Genomic DNA, 14,339 nt, shown 5'->3' with positions numbered 1-14,339 from the left:
AATAAGAGGTTGAATTCTAAGGTTCGTGTGGTTTTCTTTGCAGTTGCCTGGTGTTTGAGGGAAGTGAAACTTCTAATAAGCCCACAGGCAGTAATTATTGGGAAGGATGTGATGTTAGACTGCCTGTATGACCTCGATGGGGATCCTCTGTATTCAGTGAAGTGGTACAAGGGACACAGGGAAATTTACAGATACGTTCCGAATTATGACCCCCCTACAAAAGTCTTTCCCTTTAAGGGTATTCAGATTGACGTAAGTACAATTTCAATTATTTTGTTTTGTTACGATAGTATATAGTTTAGTCTTGCATAGTTTTTTGCAATTACGATCGTTTCCATGCTACCTGAAGAATCTGTTTAAGAGCAGTGCGTCGTTACTGCAAGGAATTTGCCATGTGAAGGATTCGATCTGATAGATTCAGAAAATTGCAGCCATTTTGACATCAGCCAGAGTTTGAAGGGTGTTGGAGGGGTTATATCTCGGGGCCATTGTTAGGCCTTTGAGCCTCGGTGGGGAGATTTTAGCTCAGAGAAATGGGTTAATTTTAGTTACGATAATGAGCTGGGCGCCTTATAATGTGAGTGGTGCAAATAACCCAAGTGTTGACTCACCCACAATTTACATTTTAATCAATCAATCGACTACAAATTAACAAAGATGTTATGTTTGGTGTGAAATGAATTATGGCAATTGTGCTGTATTCAAATTTTAAAATAAATACTGATTGAAGGATGATTTCAGAATTTCTCTTTATCACCATTCCGATATATATATATTTTTAAATGTTATGACTTACTCAGGAGCATAGGGTAATTTAGGCAAAGGGTCATATATCGCCTGAACTCAGCCTTATGATAATACCTGATAACCGTTTTAGGGCCCTCTCAAACTATGTCCTTGACGCAATAGCCCTCTGAGGGTCAACAAGCTGCTTGTCTCTCATTGGTGACGCAATGTCAGTGCATCAAGTCCCATCGCCGCTGTCTTTTGGCTTTCGAGCCCGGAGTCGCTACCTTTCATTCACTCAAATCCCCAATTATCCTCACAATGCTTGATCAATACCCAAATATTTATGGATTCCCTCCTAGAATCGAACCCGAGACCGCATGCACCAGAGGCGAGAAGGTTAACTAACCATTTGGCTTCGCGGGAGCGTCACTGTTCAAGCAAGATAATACAAATGATACATTGAATGAATATATGTAACTAATATCAGTTGGCTTAATGAAGAAGTATGTATCGTAAATTTCACATACATAAACATATTTAATCTCTCTCTCTCTCTCTCTCTCTCTCTCTCTCTCTCTCTCTCTCTCTCTCTCTCTCTCTTCGTATGCTACTCACAACTTCTCTGTATATTATGGTTCTGATAATGTATTCCTTATCATGTATCCGTGACTCTCTATTCTCTAAAATAATTTCACCTCGTTATTCTTCCCTATCGCTCGTGCTTTTTCTTCTTAATTTTGGGTCAACCTCCGTTGCAGAATGGTTAGCATAGTGCGCAACGACAGGTATCTCGGGTTCGAGTCCCAACCGAGGCATTGGTTTTCTTTATTTTTGCCCCTTAATCAATTTCATCATATCGTCACTCATCCTCATCTTCGAGATTAGTCAAAAAGCGGAAGAAAAGCAAAGTAAAATAAACCAAATCAATATTCTTTGAAAAGCAATATATCGATAAAGAATTTAGGAACTTTTCTAGCATTGGCAATATTCGTTAGATGATATGCTACCTACTCGTGGTAGCAAATATAATTTTCAAATGTATTGCTTGAATTTGTTAAGATGAGCAAAAGCCAGGAAGAGATACTACTCACCCTTACCCATTCTTTCCTCCTTCGCTTCATCCCTGAAAGTGCCCAAATCATCGATGAAAATTGTGATGCCTTCTGGTTAGCCGAAACAGTTCAATTACATAATAAGATGATGCAAATTGTCATAATCTCTCGCAAATTTGACACATAATGGCGTTTGTACTAAATCGATAAATGTCACCAGAGTTTGAAGTATTTTCTACAAGATTCCAATACATTTTATCCAATATAGGAGATGAATTGGATAATATTTGCACAACGACCAATGCAGTCCACAATATGCTGATGACACAAAATAACAAAAAAATACCGGAAACGTTCAGAATAGCATTCATAATTGGATTAATGGTATCATCAGCAAGTAATCTGATATTTTGCGTTGTCCCAGTGGAGTTGGCACACTAAGCGGCCGCTTAGTGTACTTAATGAGTAATCCGACACTGATTGCATGTACACACACGCTGAACCTTTGGCGCTGTGAAACTGAATACTTACGCTTATAGGGGAGTAGTTATTGGCTGTGCAGTGAGATTAGGTGTCTGTCTGATGGGAAAAGGAAAGCACGGGTGATTACCATCAGAGTAAACAACTTTGAAGTCGTAAATATGTATTTCAAAATACTAATCGATAACTTATCGGTATTTCAGAAACTATTGTTAATTGAAGGTTAACATTTCCTTCAGTGAAATCGACGACGAATACTTCTGTAACTTATTACGTAACCATGATATGTTCTATGGGTATTAATCAGTACATTAGCATATCCCACGGTTTATTGGTTACAGATTCTAATGAAGATAATGTATATAATAATTAATGAACATTTGAAACCGAATTCAATACACAAAATTTCGTCGGTTTAGCATTTATAGTTTCGAAAGTAGCCAGATCAACAGAACTCTCCCTCTAAGGCAAAGTTTGTCATGCGGCTATTTCAATGAGTGATGCCTGGTCAGAATAATCGACTTCCATCGCCGCTATTTTCTGGCTTCTTCCGGCTTTCCAAACCAGAGGCCGCTTCTTCCTCTTCTTCTTTCAAGTACTCCCCCAAGTATCCTTACGGTGCTGAATCGGCACCGAAATTTTGGGGTCTCCCACCGAGAATCGAACCCGAGACCGCTCGAACCAAAGGAAAGAGCGCTATAAACATTTGGCTACGCAGGAGCCGCATTCTACGCCCCAAAAATATATTTCTAATTTCATTAGTTACAGACAGGTGGACCACAAGCCAATTAAATAAATATCCCACTATACCAGCACCTGGCATTTTTTTCCAATTCACGAATTTATGTCTTTGATTCTGTGGTAGTTTCCGAGCACACAACAGAATATCGAATAGCTCAAGTTCTGCTATTTACATTGTGAGCGTAGCGATTTTCTACGATCAATTCCCAGGTATAAATTTTATTTCGTAGGCTTTCAGATCGTGTTCATTCCATATTGCCGCCTTTCCTTTCGTGCTCATTCCATTTTGCCGGTTTTGTTTTCGTACTCGTTGCTCTTTGCATGGTATCCTTTCGCACTCAGTTCGTTTCGCTGGCTACCTTTTTGTAATTATTATGTTTCGCAGTCTCTCCTGTTGTACTCATACCCTTTTGCTGGCTCTCCTTTCATACCCCTTCCGCCTTGCCTGCTATTCTTTCCTGCTCGTTCTATTTCCAACGCTTTCCTGTCACACACATTCCGTTTCGTAGGCTTTCCTCGTGTACTTATTTCATGTTGCCTGCTATTCATTATTTCCAATTCCGTGCGGCTGGCTTTCCTTTTGAACTCATTACTTTTCTCAGTCTTTACTTCCTAGTTATTCCGTTTAGCTTGCTTTCCTGTGGTGTTCATTCCGTTTCGCAGCCTTTCCTTTCATATTCATTCCACTACGCAGGGTTTTCATACGCATTCCATTTGGCCAGCCTTCCTTTTCGTTCTCATTCTGTCTTCCCAATTTTCTTTACGTATTTATTCCGTTTGGCACGCGTTCGTTTCGTACTAATACAGTTCAGCCGTCATTCCTTTTGTACCTTTTCGTTTCCTAGTCATATCTCTCCTTACCAATCCGTTTCGAAAACATTTTCTTTTCCCCCGTTTCGAATCATTTCCGTTCGTACTCAATCTTTCTGCAGCCTTTTCTTCCGTGTTTGTTTCATTTTGCAGATTTTCCTACTTGTTTCTAATTACAAATATGCTCAAGCGAAGAAAATGTCCAACATATCTTTTACCGTATTAAAGTCAGCAAGAACACCACAAAAGGCAACGTTTGCAGAGAAATATTCAAGGCACCATCTACTTTTAGAATCCATATTTACTCATTTATGCAGCCTTTGTTACATCGTATAAAATAAAAGTTGTACGTATTACCCAAACAAAATCGTACTGCATGAAAAAAATACTAAAAAGAGGTATTGGAAAAGAACAAATATTGAGCAAGCTAAATCCTAAAGAGCTCGCCTATTCCTGAAAGTTTGGTATTTAGGCCTCGTGTAATATATTATTATGTTTACCAGAAGGGGCTCTCTGTGGGTAAGTATTCAAATGCAAACAAACCAAGCTGGATCAAATACGTGTAATTAACTGCAATGGCAATTATCGTTCTTTTCCGGGACTGTCACTACCATGTGACAGAGGTGAAAGCAATTCGACGTTTAAAGTCGGACCAAAACAATTCGTAACAAACATTCAGAAATTATCATAAATTAGCAATTATACGCTAAGCCCAAGCAGTTAATGTGTTAAAGATGACGTCATTCCATTGAAAGCACATATCAGGCTGACAATTTACATAATTCCAGCATATGGCAGTACACGGAAATAGTGCGGTGTTCCGAATAATGTTGAAAATAGTCCAGCAAATCGACATTGCCTAAGGATATTTTATGAAGACATGATTGTTCAAATATTTTTCTCACATTGCTTTTTCTTCTAGAAGTAAACATACAAGACGAAAATTTACATAGAAATGCCAACTGCAATGCAATAGACACCAATTAATAATTGCCTTTAAATATTCTACGGACATATATTACGTAATATTTATTGCTTCAGATTCATGTCTTCTACATTTTGATTATTACCATTGCCTGAATTCACTTTCATCAATGTATTTACACTATTCACTATTTTGCATCGCATTTATTTCATTCTGTTCTTATGTCTTTTCATCATAAAATATCTCATAACTTAAAATATAACATAACTTAGGTAAATATTTAAAGTATATGTGTTGAAAATGTTAAGCTGTGTTAAACATGAAAAAATATTATTATTTCCCTCTGTCCAAATAAGTTGTTGCAATTGAGAATAGAAAATATCAATCCACCGAATTTGAATTGTTGTATGATGTCGCAGTGTATTTCATGAAATTAACACCACGTACTTTCTCATCAAAATTAGTTAACACCTTCTCTTCAACGAATAATGTTTACGAAGCAGTACCAAAATGTCATGTATTCATAGAACTGAACCAAGGAATTTAGAAGGCAAGTGCTCTATTCTAAAGTTGTACTTTCCTAGCGTTGTCAGATAGAGAATAGAAAATTGAGTAGTCTACATTACGCTTCTTTCATTTGTCACCTACAAATTAATGTGCACACAATACATGCATATGGTGCCATGTAAATATCCTCTACGAGGGGAACAGTTTTTGAAGGCACGATTTAAAAAAAATCGTGGTGGAATTTTGTGATTTCTGCATAAGTTTACCATGTCTTCAAATTATATTTAGAAATACAAACATGCATATGAAACCAAGTGCCAACATGAAGTTCGTGCAATGATTGATTCGTTCTCATCAGCGAGGTTTAATATCACCACGTATTCCAGTCACTGACTGTGTCACATGATTACGGTTAATTATGGCAAGGCTAATTAGTACTAAGCATACTATGAGAGGTGTCTGATTACAGGTCACGTAGCCATAACGATGCGTCTGCCTGAGAAAAAATTGGCTGTATGAGAAATCACTGTTGACAGTTGAGTGGATGTGTAGAACGGGGGGGAGCAGAAAAAAAGTTAAACCAACAAACACATCAACCATGTAGAACCAAGGACAAATCCGTGGTGTAGATGACGAGGTTGTTCATGCGTTGCTCGTTGGTTCTCAGTGAGAAAATATTCTTTTTCATTCACATTTTTAAATAATTGCTCAACAACAACAACACTAGCGATGCATTATTTTGCTGGTCATTAGAATCACGTTTCTTTTATCATGACAGATATGTTTGAAACACAATGGAAACTATGTAAATAAGAGAATAAATTGGTAACATTTAGCACACATGCATATTTCCACACATGGGCATTTGCATTCCTAAACGTTGTGGATGCAACTGTACAAAATACACAGTTATAACACCATTAAGCCTTGTTTCCATGATTATGAAAAAAATATAAATATGCTGACCAAGGCAGTAATTTATTTTATTAAAAACATAAACTTTTAGTTTATGTTTTTAATAAAATAAATTACTGCCTTGGTCAGCATATTTATATTTTTTTCAAAATACACAGTCATGACTACAACACTACGCTAGTTAGTGAGAGACAATTTTATATGTAGGTCTCAGCTATTATGTCCGCCATATTGGATTTCCAATGCCGATTTCTTTCAGGCAAGTTTTCTCAGCGACAAATAGGTCAAACTGCAGCAAATGTTGGTGAAACGTCAAGAAAATTTGATTTAGTCTAAGACTAATATGAAGGTTCCCTGAATGGTTTTCCTGACAAATTGCAAGTTGAAATTTTCACAAGGATAAAGTAGAAATGGATCAACATCTTAATTGCACCTCAGTCATATATTTTTATGACGTCACTAACAGTGAAAGAGGGGACACCATTTGTGTCACGTATCGGTTGTTGCTTCGTTTTGAAAACTCCTTTAGATAATGAGGTTTGGTTTAGTCTAAAATTTGCATGACACAGAAACAACTTTGGAGTGTCTGACCCAATGAGGGCTTATGAATAAAATTGGGTTGGTGAACGAGAAAAAAATTTCTGATTATTTAAACATTTTCTAAAGATAAAACTTTAACACTAGATACGTCCGGACGATGATGATGAATGGTTTTATGAAACAAACGCATGAACAAACAGAATGTGTTACCCAGAATTCGAATCGCAGACAACCCAGCATCGTATAGTCAAACTCTTAACCATTCTCGCACGCAGACAGACCACGCTCTGCCACGAATGCAATTTTATTTTATTCTAGCAGGCTTCATTAATAATGCAGTATTTTACGTTAAATCATGAAAAAAAATTCACTGCTCAATAAAGGAAGTTTAGAATCGACTAACCGTTGAATGTATGTACGTATTTTGTTTGAATTTGTCAGTAGTTCTTCTTGCTCATCTATTAATCATTATCCTAATTAGGTATTCTTTTGTGCTCTGCTGTTTACTCTTCTTTCGTAAACATTTTTGACAACCTATCACCACTGCACCTTCGTTAAATATTTACGAGTGTACGTGTTTGCAAAGCAATAATGAACTTCAATTGTTTTATTATCCAGGAAGATGAATTTACGTATTAAACATTGACATTTTAAGTTTTACTTTTTAAATTTGTTTTCTACAGTACAAGATAATGGTGGTATACTAGCGAAAAACTATTGTAATTATTTGATACTAAGCAAAGAAATGTCGTTTAATTAGTAAAGCTTACTGTGACATTGTCTAATGTTCAATGAATAAGTTCAAAGGTAAGTTAGATCCATAACTAATTTGTCATACTACTACAGACACTTTCTGATGCTTTTCGACTTCTTTACATTATTATTGACATCAATAAAAAGTCCCATAATTTTATCCAATTTCTATTCGTAGCATAGGCGCCGGCTCCATTGGGCTTGGGGGACTCGATGTGGGGGCAGAGGCCCCCCCAAATAATTTTGCTTCAATAGAATCTAATGTATTATTTTGCTTCTCTTGTAAAGTTTACTCTGATTTGTGCCACATGAACTTAACTTTAAATACATTGAAATGTTCTGGACCCTCAACTTTGGGGGGCTGAGATTGCTAAACCATCAACTTTGGGGAGGCTATGACCAGAGACAGCAAAACACATGACTTATTACTATATACTAAGTATATAATTATGAGTATTGTTAACATTTTTACTAAAAAGAGTTTCAAAATAAGATGTGCATGAACTAGGACAGTGGATGGGACGTTCGGGCTACAAATGGCTCTCACATGACATTCAGAACAAGTTCACTGATATATTAGAGAGATCTGTTTTGCGCTCCGTCGTAGCAGATATTAAAAGTAGGGAATATTTTGCTATTATGGTTGACGAAACTTGTAACATATCCATCCGTTAACAATTGACATTTTGCATTCGAACTGTAAATGAAAATTTTAATATTTTTGAGGAATTCATGGGCTTTTATGAGATTCCGAACACTGAGGCCAAAACTTAAAAAAGGGAGGGAGGGAGATTTCAGTGATCAGAGCCCTCCCCAATAATTTTCACAAGTCGGCGCCCGTATTTATTAATGATATAAATTCACTAAGCTGGAATTTGTTGCTATAGTACTGATCAACTAATGTTGTTATTACTAAACATTATTATTTAGTTGAAATATATTAATATATTTTAATACAGCAATGTACACAAATAGAGAACCATTAATTTGCAGAACACATGGACAAATAAAAACCATATAGAAGGAAATTAAGAAGCGCACTTAAAAAAGAGACGAAACCAAAATGTTAGTAGCAATCGTTATTCTACAAATATGTAGTTCCACATATCAGAGTAGTGCAAATACTGAGTTATAATCATACGAAGTAGAACAATTTCTGAATTTAACGTTGCAAACTCTTTAAAATGGAACGTTATGCGAAGGTTTCAAGAACATATATTTGAACTGGAAATTAAGTTAACAGTATTTTCCTGTGAGAAATCCTTACAGTTTTTGGACGATAGTAATTTGCACGTAATGGCAAACACAGAATTGCACCAGTGGTGGCGTTTGGGTTCAAAAACTGGGGGGCAAAGACAATTTACTTTCCCTTGGTACATGAGGTTTAGCATAGTGCGGGAGCAAAAGCGGCAAAAGGTGGGGGGGGGGGGAACTGCCTCCTGGACCCCCCTAATCGCCGCCACTGAATAGCACACAACCCCACAAAGGATTATACTGGCCGCGAGTCCAGTCGCCAGTCTCTCGTTAGTGTGAAGCAATGCAGTCCAGGGTGTACTATGTGGTAGTGAGGTTGACATTTGAGTGTCTTGGTAAAGGGTCATGCCTTACACCCCTAGCATATTTATTAAGTCTTCCTAATGTCAATATATTGCAATCCCACTGAGGTACGGAAGAAATATCGTGATCATTCCCTGCCACTGGCGTATGCAGAATGGAGGGGGGCTAATGGAGCTATACCCCTCCAGAAAGTTTGAAAAAATCAATTTTTTTCCAAAGAAACCAGTAAAGAACTCAGTAAAAACCTTTAAGACGAAGGCTAAAAAAATGGTAAAAAACAAATATTTCAAAGTATATCCAACCACCTCTTAGAACGCAGTGTATCCACCTTTACAAATCAAGCCCCACCCCCGAAAATAAAAACCTACGTACGCCAGTGCTGCCCAGGCAACTTTCTCCAAATCAAACCATCTTGGTTCAAGCATCTAGAGAGACACGCATGGAGATTATTGTCTACAAATCAAGCCAATACGTTACGTACCACATGCCATATAAAAATATATTTGAATAATTTTAAACGTCACGACCTTATAGATATCCCATTTCCTCCTTGATGTCCTTCAGAGGAAGGCAGATATTTCTAAGCTGACTCGCATTCCCCCTTTTCTTGCACACCCCCTTCCACCCCCCTTTCTTAACCATCGCGGCTGCCAGTTCCCATAATTCGATTAGCAATTCTCTGAAGAACGGGAGAAGAGATACCAAAGATCATGAGAGATCGATGGGGAAGCACCACAGAGCAAGGGGAGATGAATGAGCACAAAAGAAGAAAAGATGGAAGAGTAAGAAAGAGCTTCTAGGAGATGCATCTCCCCCTTTTCCCATCCCTTGTTTCCGAATCCCAATATTGAGAGGGAGCTTAGGCGACGTCTGGTGGTCTAGGGAGTAAATCTAATTTGATACAAGAACATTGTTTAGAGAGACCTTGTCAATGGAAATATATTAATCAAGTTAAATACACAATATGGAACTTGAGGACTTGTTCAAGGGAAGAAGAAAGATACATGGAAACAACACAAGGGATGGCAGAGAACTGTTCCCCCAACACAATATTAGCGTAGTGTACCTCTCATTCATGAGTTACACTTACTTTGTAGAAGGCAGGAAATACGAAAGAATGCATTTACTTCAGCACAATGCATTTCCAGCTACAAGAGAGGGGAAATGGAGGGAGGAGAAGGAAGTAGAAAGAGTCTGGTTTTGAGAGGATGCAAGTACGGTCTTGGACTGGACAGTCGGCCTTTAGCTTGAAAGGTGAACGTTGGTTTAGAGATTTGGAAGTACAGAGAAGTTAAGAGACAGTTTAAGAGACATATGGGAGAGTGTGTGTGAGAGTTAACTTTCGGACTGTTATTGATCATCTCTTCAAACACGAGACAGGTTTCTTTCAAATGCAATCCTTGCCGATGCAGTCTTAAGGGCTTAAGTCTTAAATGTGTGAGTTGCCATTCATTTATGGTATAGCTTTTATCTAGGTACCTCAGCAGATGAAGATACAACATAAGCGAGTGCGTCTGAGCTAACGCCACATACCCCTGTTCCATTCCGACATCGGCTGGTGTTGCACGTGCGTTCACCTTTCAAGCTAAAGACCGACTGTCCAGTCCAAGACCGAACTTGCATCCTCTCAAAACCAGACTCTTCCTACTTCCTTCTCCTCCCTCCATTTTTCGTCTCTTGTAGCTGGATATGAATTGTGCTGAAGTAAACGCATTCTTTCGTATTTCCTCATGAATGAGGGGTACACTACGTTCGGAAAAGCCATATCAAAAAAGAGAATGAAGACCAAGACTGGCATCAATGGCTAATGATGCTAAATATTATACTATGAAGATTGAAAAACAAGAACTGTAAATAGCGAAGGTGCATACAAGGCACAGCAAGGGATACAGTGAACGAGAAAAATGAAATATAAGAGTTTATGAATATGTATAAACATAAACTAAAACATAGATATGTATTAGAAAATTTATATCTCTCCCGTGTTGTTTTTGTTTCTTGTAGAGTCCTATGGGATTGATCTCTTCGAACTAAAATCACGCGCGCGATAGATCTTATAGTACTTGTACGTGACGTCATACGGTAGCGAACCCTTACGGAAGAACTAAACATGACAAGGCTCTGCGAAATTATGTGTCAAGATGGAAGTGTGTCGGTGGGAAAAGCAAACTGAGACACCGCCAAGAGAAGCCGGCCCCCGCGCGCTACATGGCAACTTTCACCTTGCAAGGATGCCTAATTAAAGAGTAAACATTCCCTCCGAAGGGAAAGATGGCATTTTCGATACTGATTTTTCCAACAAATATTGATGTTCTATTCAAACAGACCATAAAACGAAAACATGCATTAGCAACAATGTGGCAACACAGCAATTTCTCCCAGACGTCTCATTTGATGTCACCGAATATAATGTATAAATTGTTCTTTAAGACGCAGACATATTGACCGTATTGCCAATATTCTATATACCTACAGAGATAAATAGAAATGTAATGTATGAAATTGCACAAGAGAATGAGGTACTACATTGGGCATCAAGCTCCATTTGCATTAATATTATTTAATACGAGTAGAACTACTGTAAATGTATCCAGTAGCTGCCAATACTGGGAGGGGGGCAAGAACAGTTTACTTTCTCTTGATAGATAAGGCATATCATTAAGAGGCCATAGTGCGGGGGGATGTAGCAAAATCGTGAGGGGGCAACTCATCCGCACCTCCCTAATCGCCGCCACTGATTGACTGATTGTGACCCTATTAAGATAATAGAAGACAAATAAATAAATAAATAGCACAGCGTAGCTCCGTGACACGCTGTAATGTCTACACTATATGGCGAAAAGTCACCGGACACCCAGGGCTGCTCATTCCAAAGACACCAGCCAGGCAACTAATAAGATGTCGGACGTCCCTTCGCTATTAATACAGTATTTACTGCTCGTGGCAAGCTTTACACTAAGTCCTGGTATATTGTTGGTGGAATGTTATCCCAGTCGTCCTGTACCTCGTGAATAGTTATGGGTGCTTTCCGTCGAGTGGGTCTGGCAAGCAACCGACGCTCCAGTTCATCCCAAAGATGTTCTATGGGGTTCCAGTCAGGGCTTTGAGCGGGCCAGCTAAGCACATCTGCATGATTGTCCTCAAACCTTGATGCAATGGACCCTGCTTTATGGACAGGGGCATTATCATGCTGATAGAGAAAAGGGTCCATTCCAAACCGTTCCCACAGTGTGGGCAGCATGCTATTGTCTAAATGGTCCTCATAAACACCACTGTTCATGTTGCCATTGACTAAAAGTAATGGCCTAGCCCAAACAGCCCCAAACACTACCGCCACGTTCACTTGGGTGTCCGGCAGGGTGGCTAAAAATAATGATTTTTATTAAAATAATTATTTTGTTGATTTTTTTATTTAAATCGGATTTTTAAATTTAAATCGATTTTTTAGATTTTTTAAAAAAAACACGCTTAAAATTTCTTGCATGTTTTTGGCACCATACATATAGATATAGGTTTTTTATACAGAGGCTTTTTCTAGAAACCGGCCTCGAAAATATTTGAACAGTTTGATTAAAGGACAAAAATATACGTAAATATGCATTTTACTGTTTCTTTTACTGTAACTATTCTCGAAATGTTTGTTGAATGTGCTAATGAAAATATAATAATTTCAATAACCTTTCTTCCAGTGAAAATAAAACATTCTGGATGTACTCCATAATTGCAACTTAAAATATTAACTTTAATATTTTTATAGTATTTGTAGCTGGATTTTGGGGATTCTCTTGATGATAGATTCAAAAATATCAGCTACCACGTTTATTTACAGTATATTTTTCTACACAAAATGTTTGCTATTTTTGCCTATAACAATTATTTAATTTTAAATCAAGAGAAACCCTGTGTTTACATTTCCTTTCGTATGACTTTCACACCATCAGTACATATATATTTTATTTTATTTATTTTCTATCTTAGAGCCTAATAAACACTATTAAATGATTACGATATTAATGTACTTTCACCAAAAGTGATTCTGATATCTACAAAAGCCTTACGTACATTATTCTATAAATTATTTATTTAAATCTTGATATAAATCGCGATATAAATCAACCTGATTTAAATGTGGCCGCGGTGGCTCAGTCGGTAACGCGTCTGACTACCATGCTCAAGGTCCCGGGTTCAATCCCCGGCCGGTTCAAATCCGGGAACTTTTCTAACGGTGAAAGCGGCCCCGGCGCCCACCCAGCGTCGAATAACATGGCTACCTGGGGGGAAACTGGGGGGTAAAGGCGGTGATGCTGATCACATCACCTCCACTCACGACCGGATCAAGAAAGTGTGGGGCGTTACCCCCACACCCCCTATACGCCTTCATGGCGTGGTGCTATGCACAGGGGAACACTTTACCTTTTTTTGATTTAAATGAATCCACCTTGGTGTCCGGTGACTTTTGGCTATGTACTGTACATTTGTGTACATAGTGTAAGTCAACCGACTTACTTCTTCGTCGTAAGTACTGAACCGTGAGTTTAATTTTCTTCAATTTCCTTTTACATTGGAAAATTAACCCCGTCCCCTGCTATTTCCATACTCAATGTATATTTTGAAGCTGGCATTGATTTAAACATCTTCTCTCTTTAAAGAACAAAACAGATGGAAGAAATTTCAATCCCTTAATGCATTTCCATGTTTGTGCTATTTAGCCTTGATGTACACGTTAAATGCCCCCTTCCCCCTCCCCCGGAAATGCAACTCTCTCTCGCATACGGTGCAATACCGCCAATGTTACGCTGAACAATGAGAATCAGACACAAAACCCTGATCCCAACTACTGATAACCCTACATTGTTGTCGGGTTTGCAAAGCAGATTCCCTTGGGTGGTGGAAGGGAAAGGGGGGGGAGTGATATGAGGTGCAGGTTATCTTTGAAACCAGGGTAACAATACTGTAGTATATAGACGTAGCGTGAGAATAGGAACAATAGGATAAGAGAATTGTTCACGCACACACACACACACACACACACACACACACACATACACATGTCACAAATTAGAGATGCGTGTCGGAATCGAGCACTTGTCAATATATGCTTGAAGAATGTGGTTTTATGTTGTCCCACAACACAAACTTATCAGTATATATGTAGATGACATGAAGATGAACTGCTTCTGTTAATATTTTTTCACACATAAAGGCCTCGTTCCGACGTTATGAGCTCTGAAAAATGGTACTTTTCTATCCTCTGTGTATGCAGGCACACAGATGTACTGTACGGATACCACACTAACTAGTGTATAGGGAAAGTATCATTCTAGCCGAAA

At 38.2% G+C, this 14,339-nt stretch overlaps 1 protein-coding gene across 1 annotated transcript in view; it reads left to right on the top strand.

The window, feature by feature from the left end:
* LOC145987261 (uncharacterized) overlaps positions 1–14,339 on the top strand; it is a 193,916-nt gene that overhangs the window by 108,408 nt on the left and 71,169 nt on the right. Inside the window, exon 2 of the mRNA XM_083121776.1 lies at positions 44–252. Coding sequence (XP_082977902.1) covers positions 44–252 — 209 coding nt within the window. The remainder of the gene's footprint in view (positions 1–43; positions 253–14,339) is intronic.

The sequence above is a fragment of the Lepisma saccharinum genome, chromosome 4, assembly GCF_977018435.1.
Source record: "Lepisma saccharinum chromosome 4, izLepSacc3.1, whole genome shotgun sequence".
Taxonomy (NCBI): domain Eukaryota; kingdom Metazoa; phylum Arthropoda; class Insecta; order Zygentoma; family Lepismatidae; genus Lepisma; species Lepisma saccharinum.
Note: the sequence above shows the minus strand (reverse complement) of the source record. Positions and strands in the feature narration are given on the sequence as shown.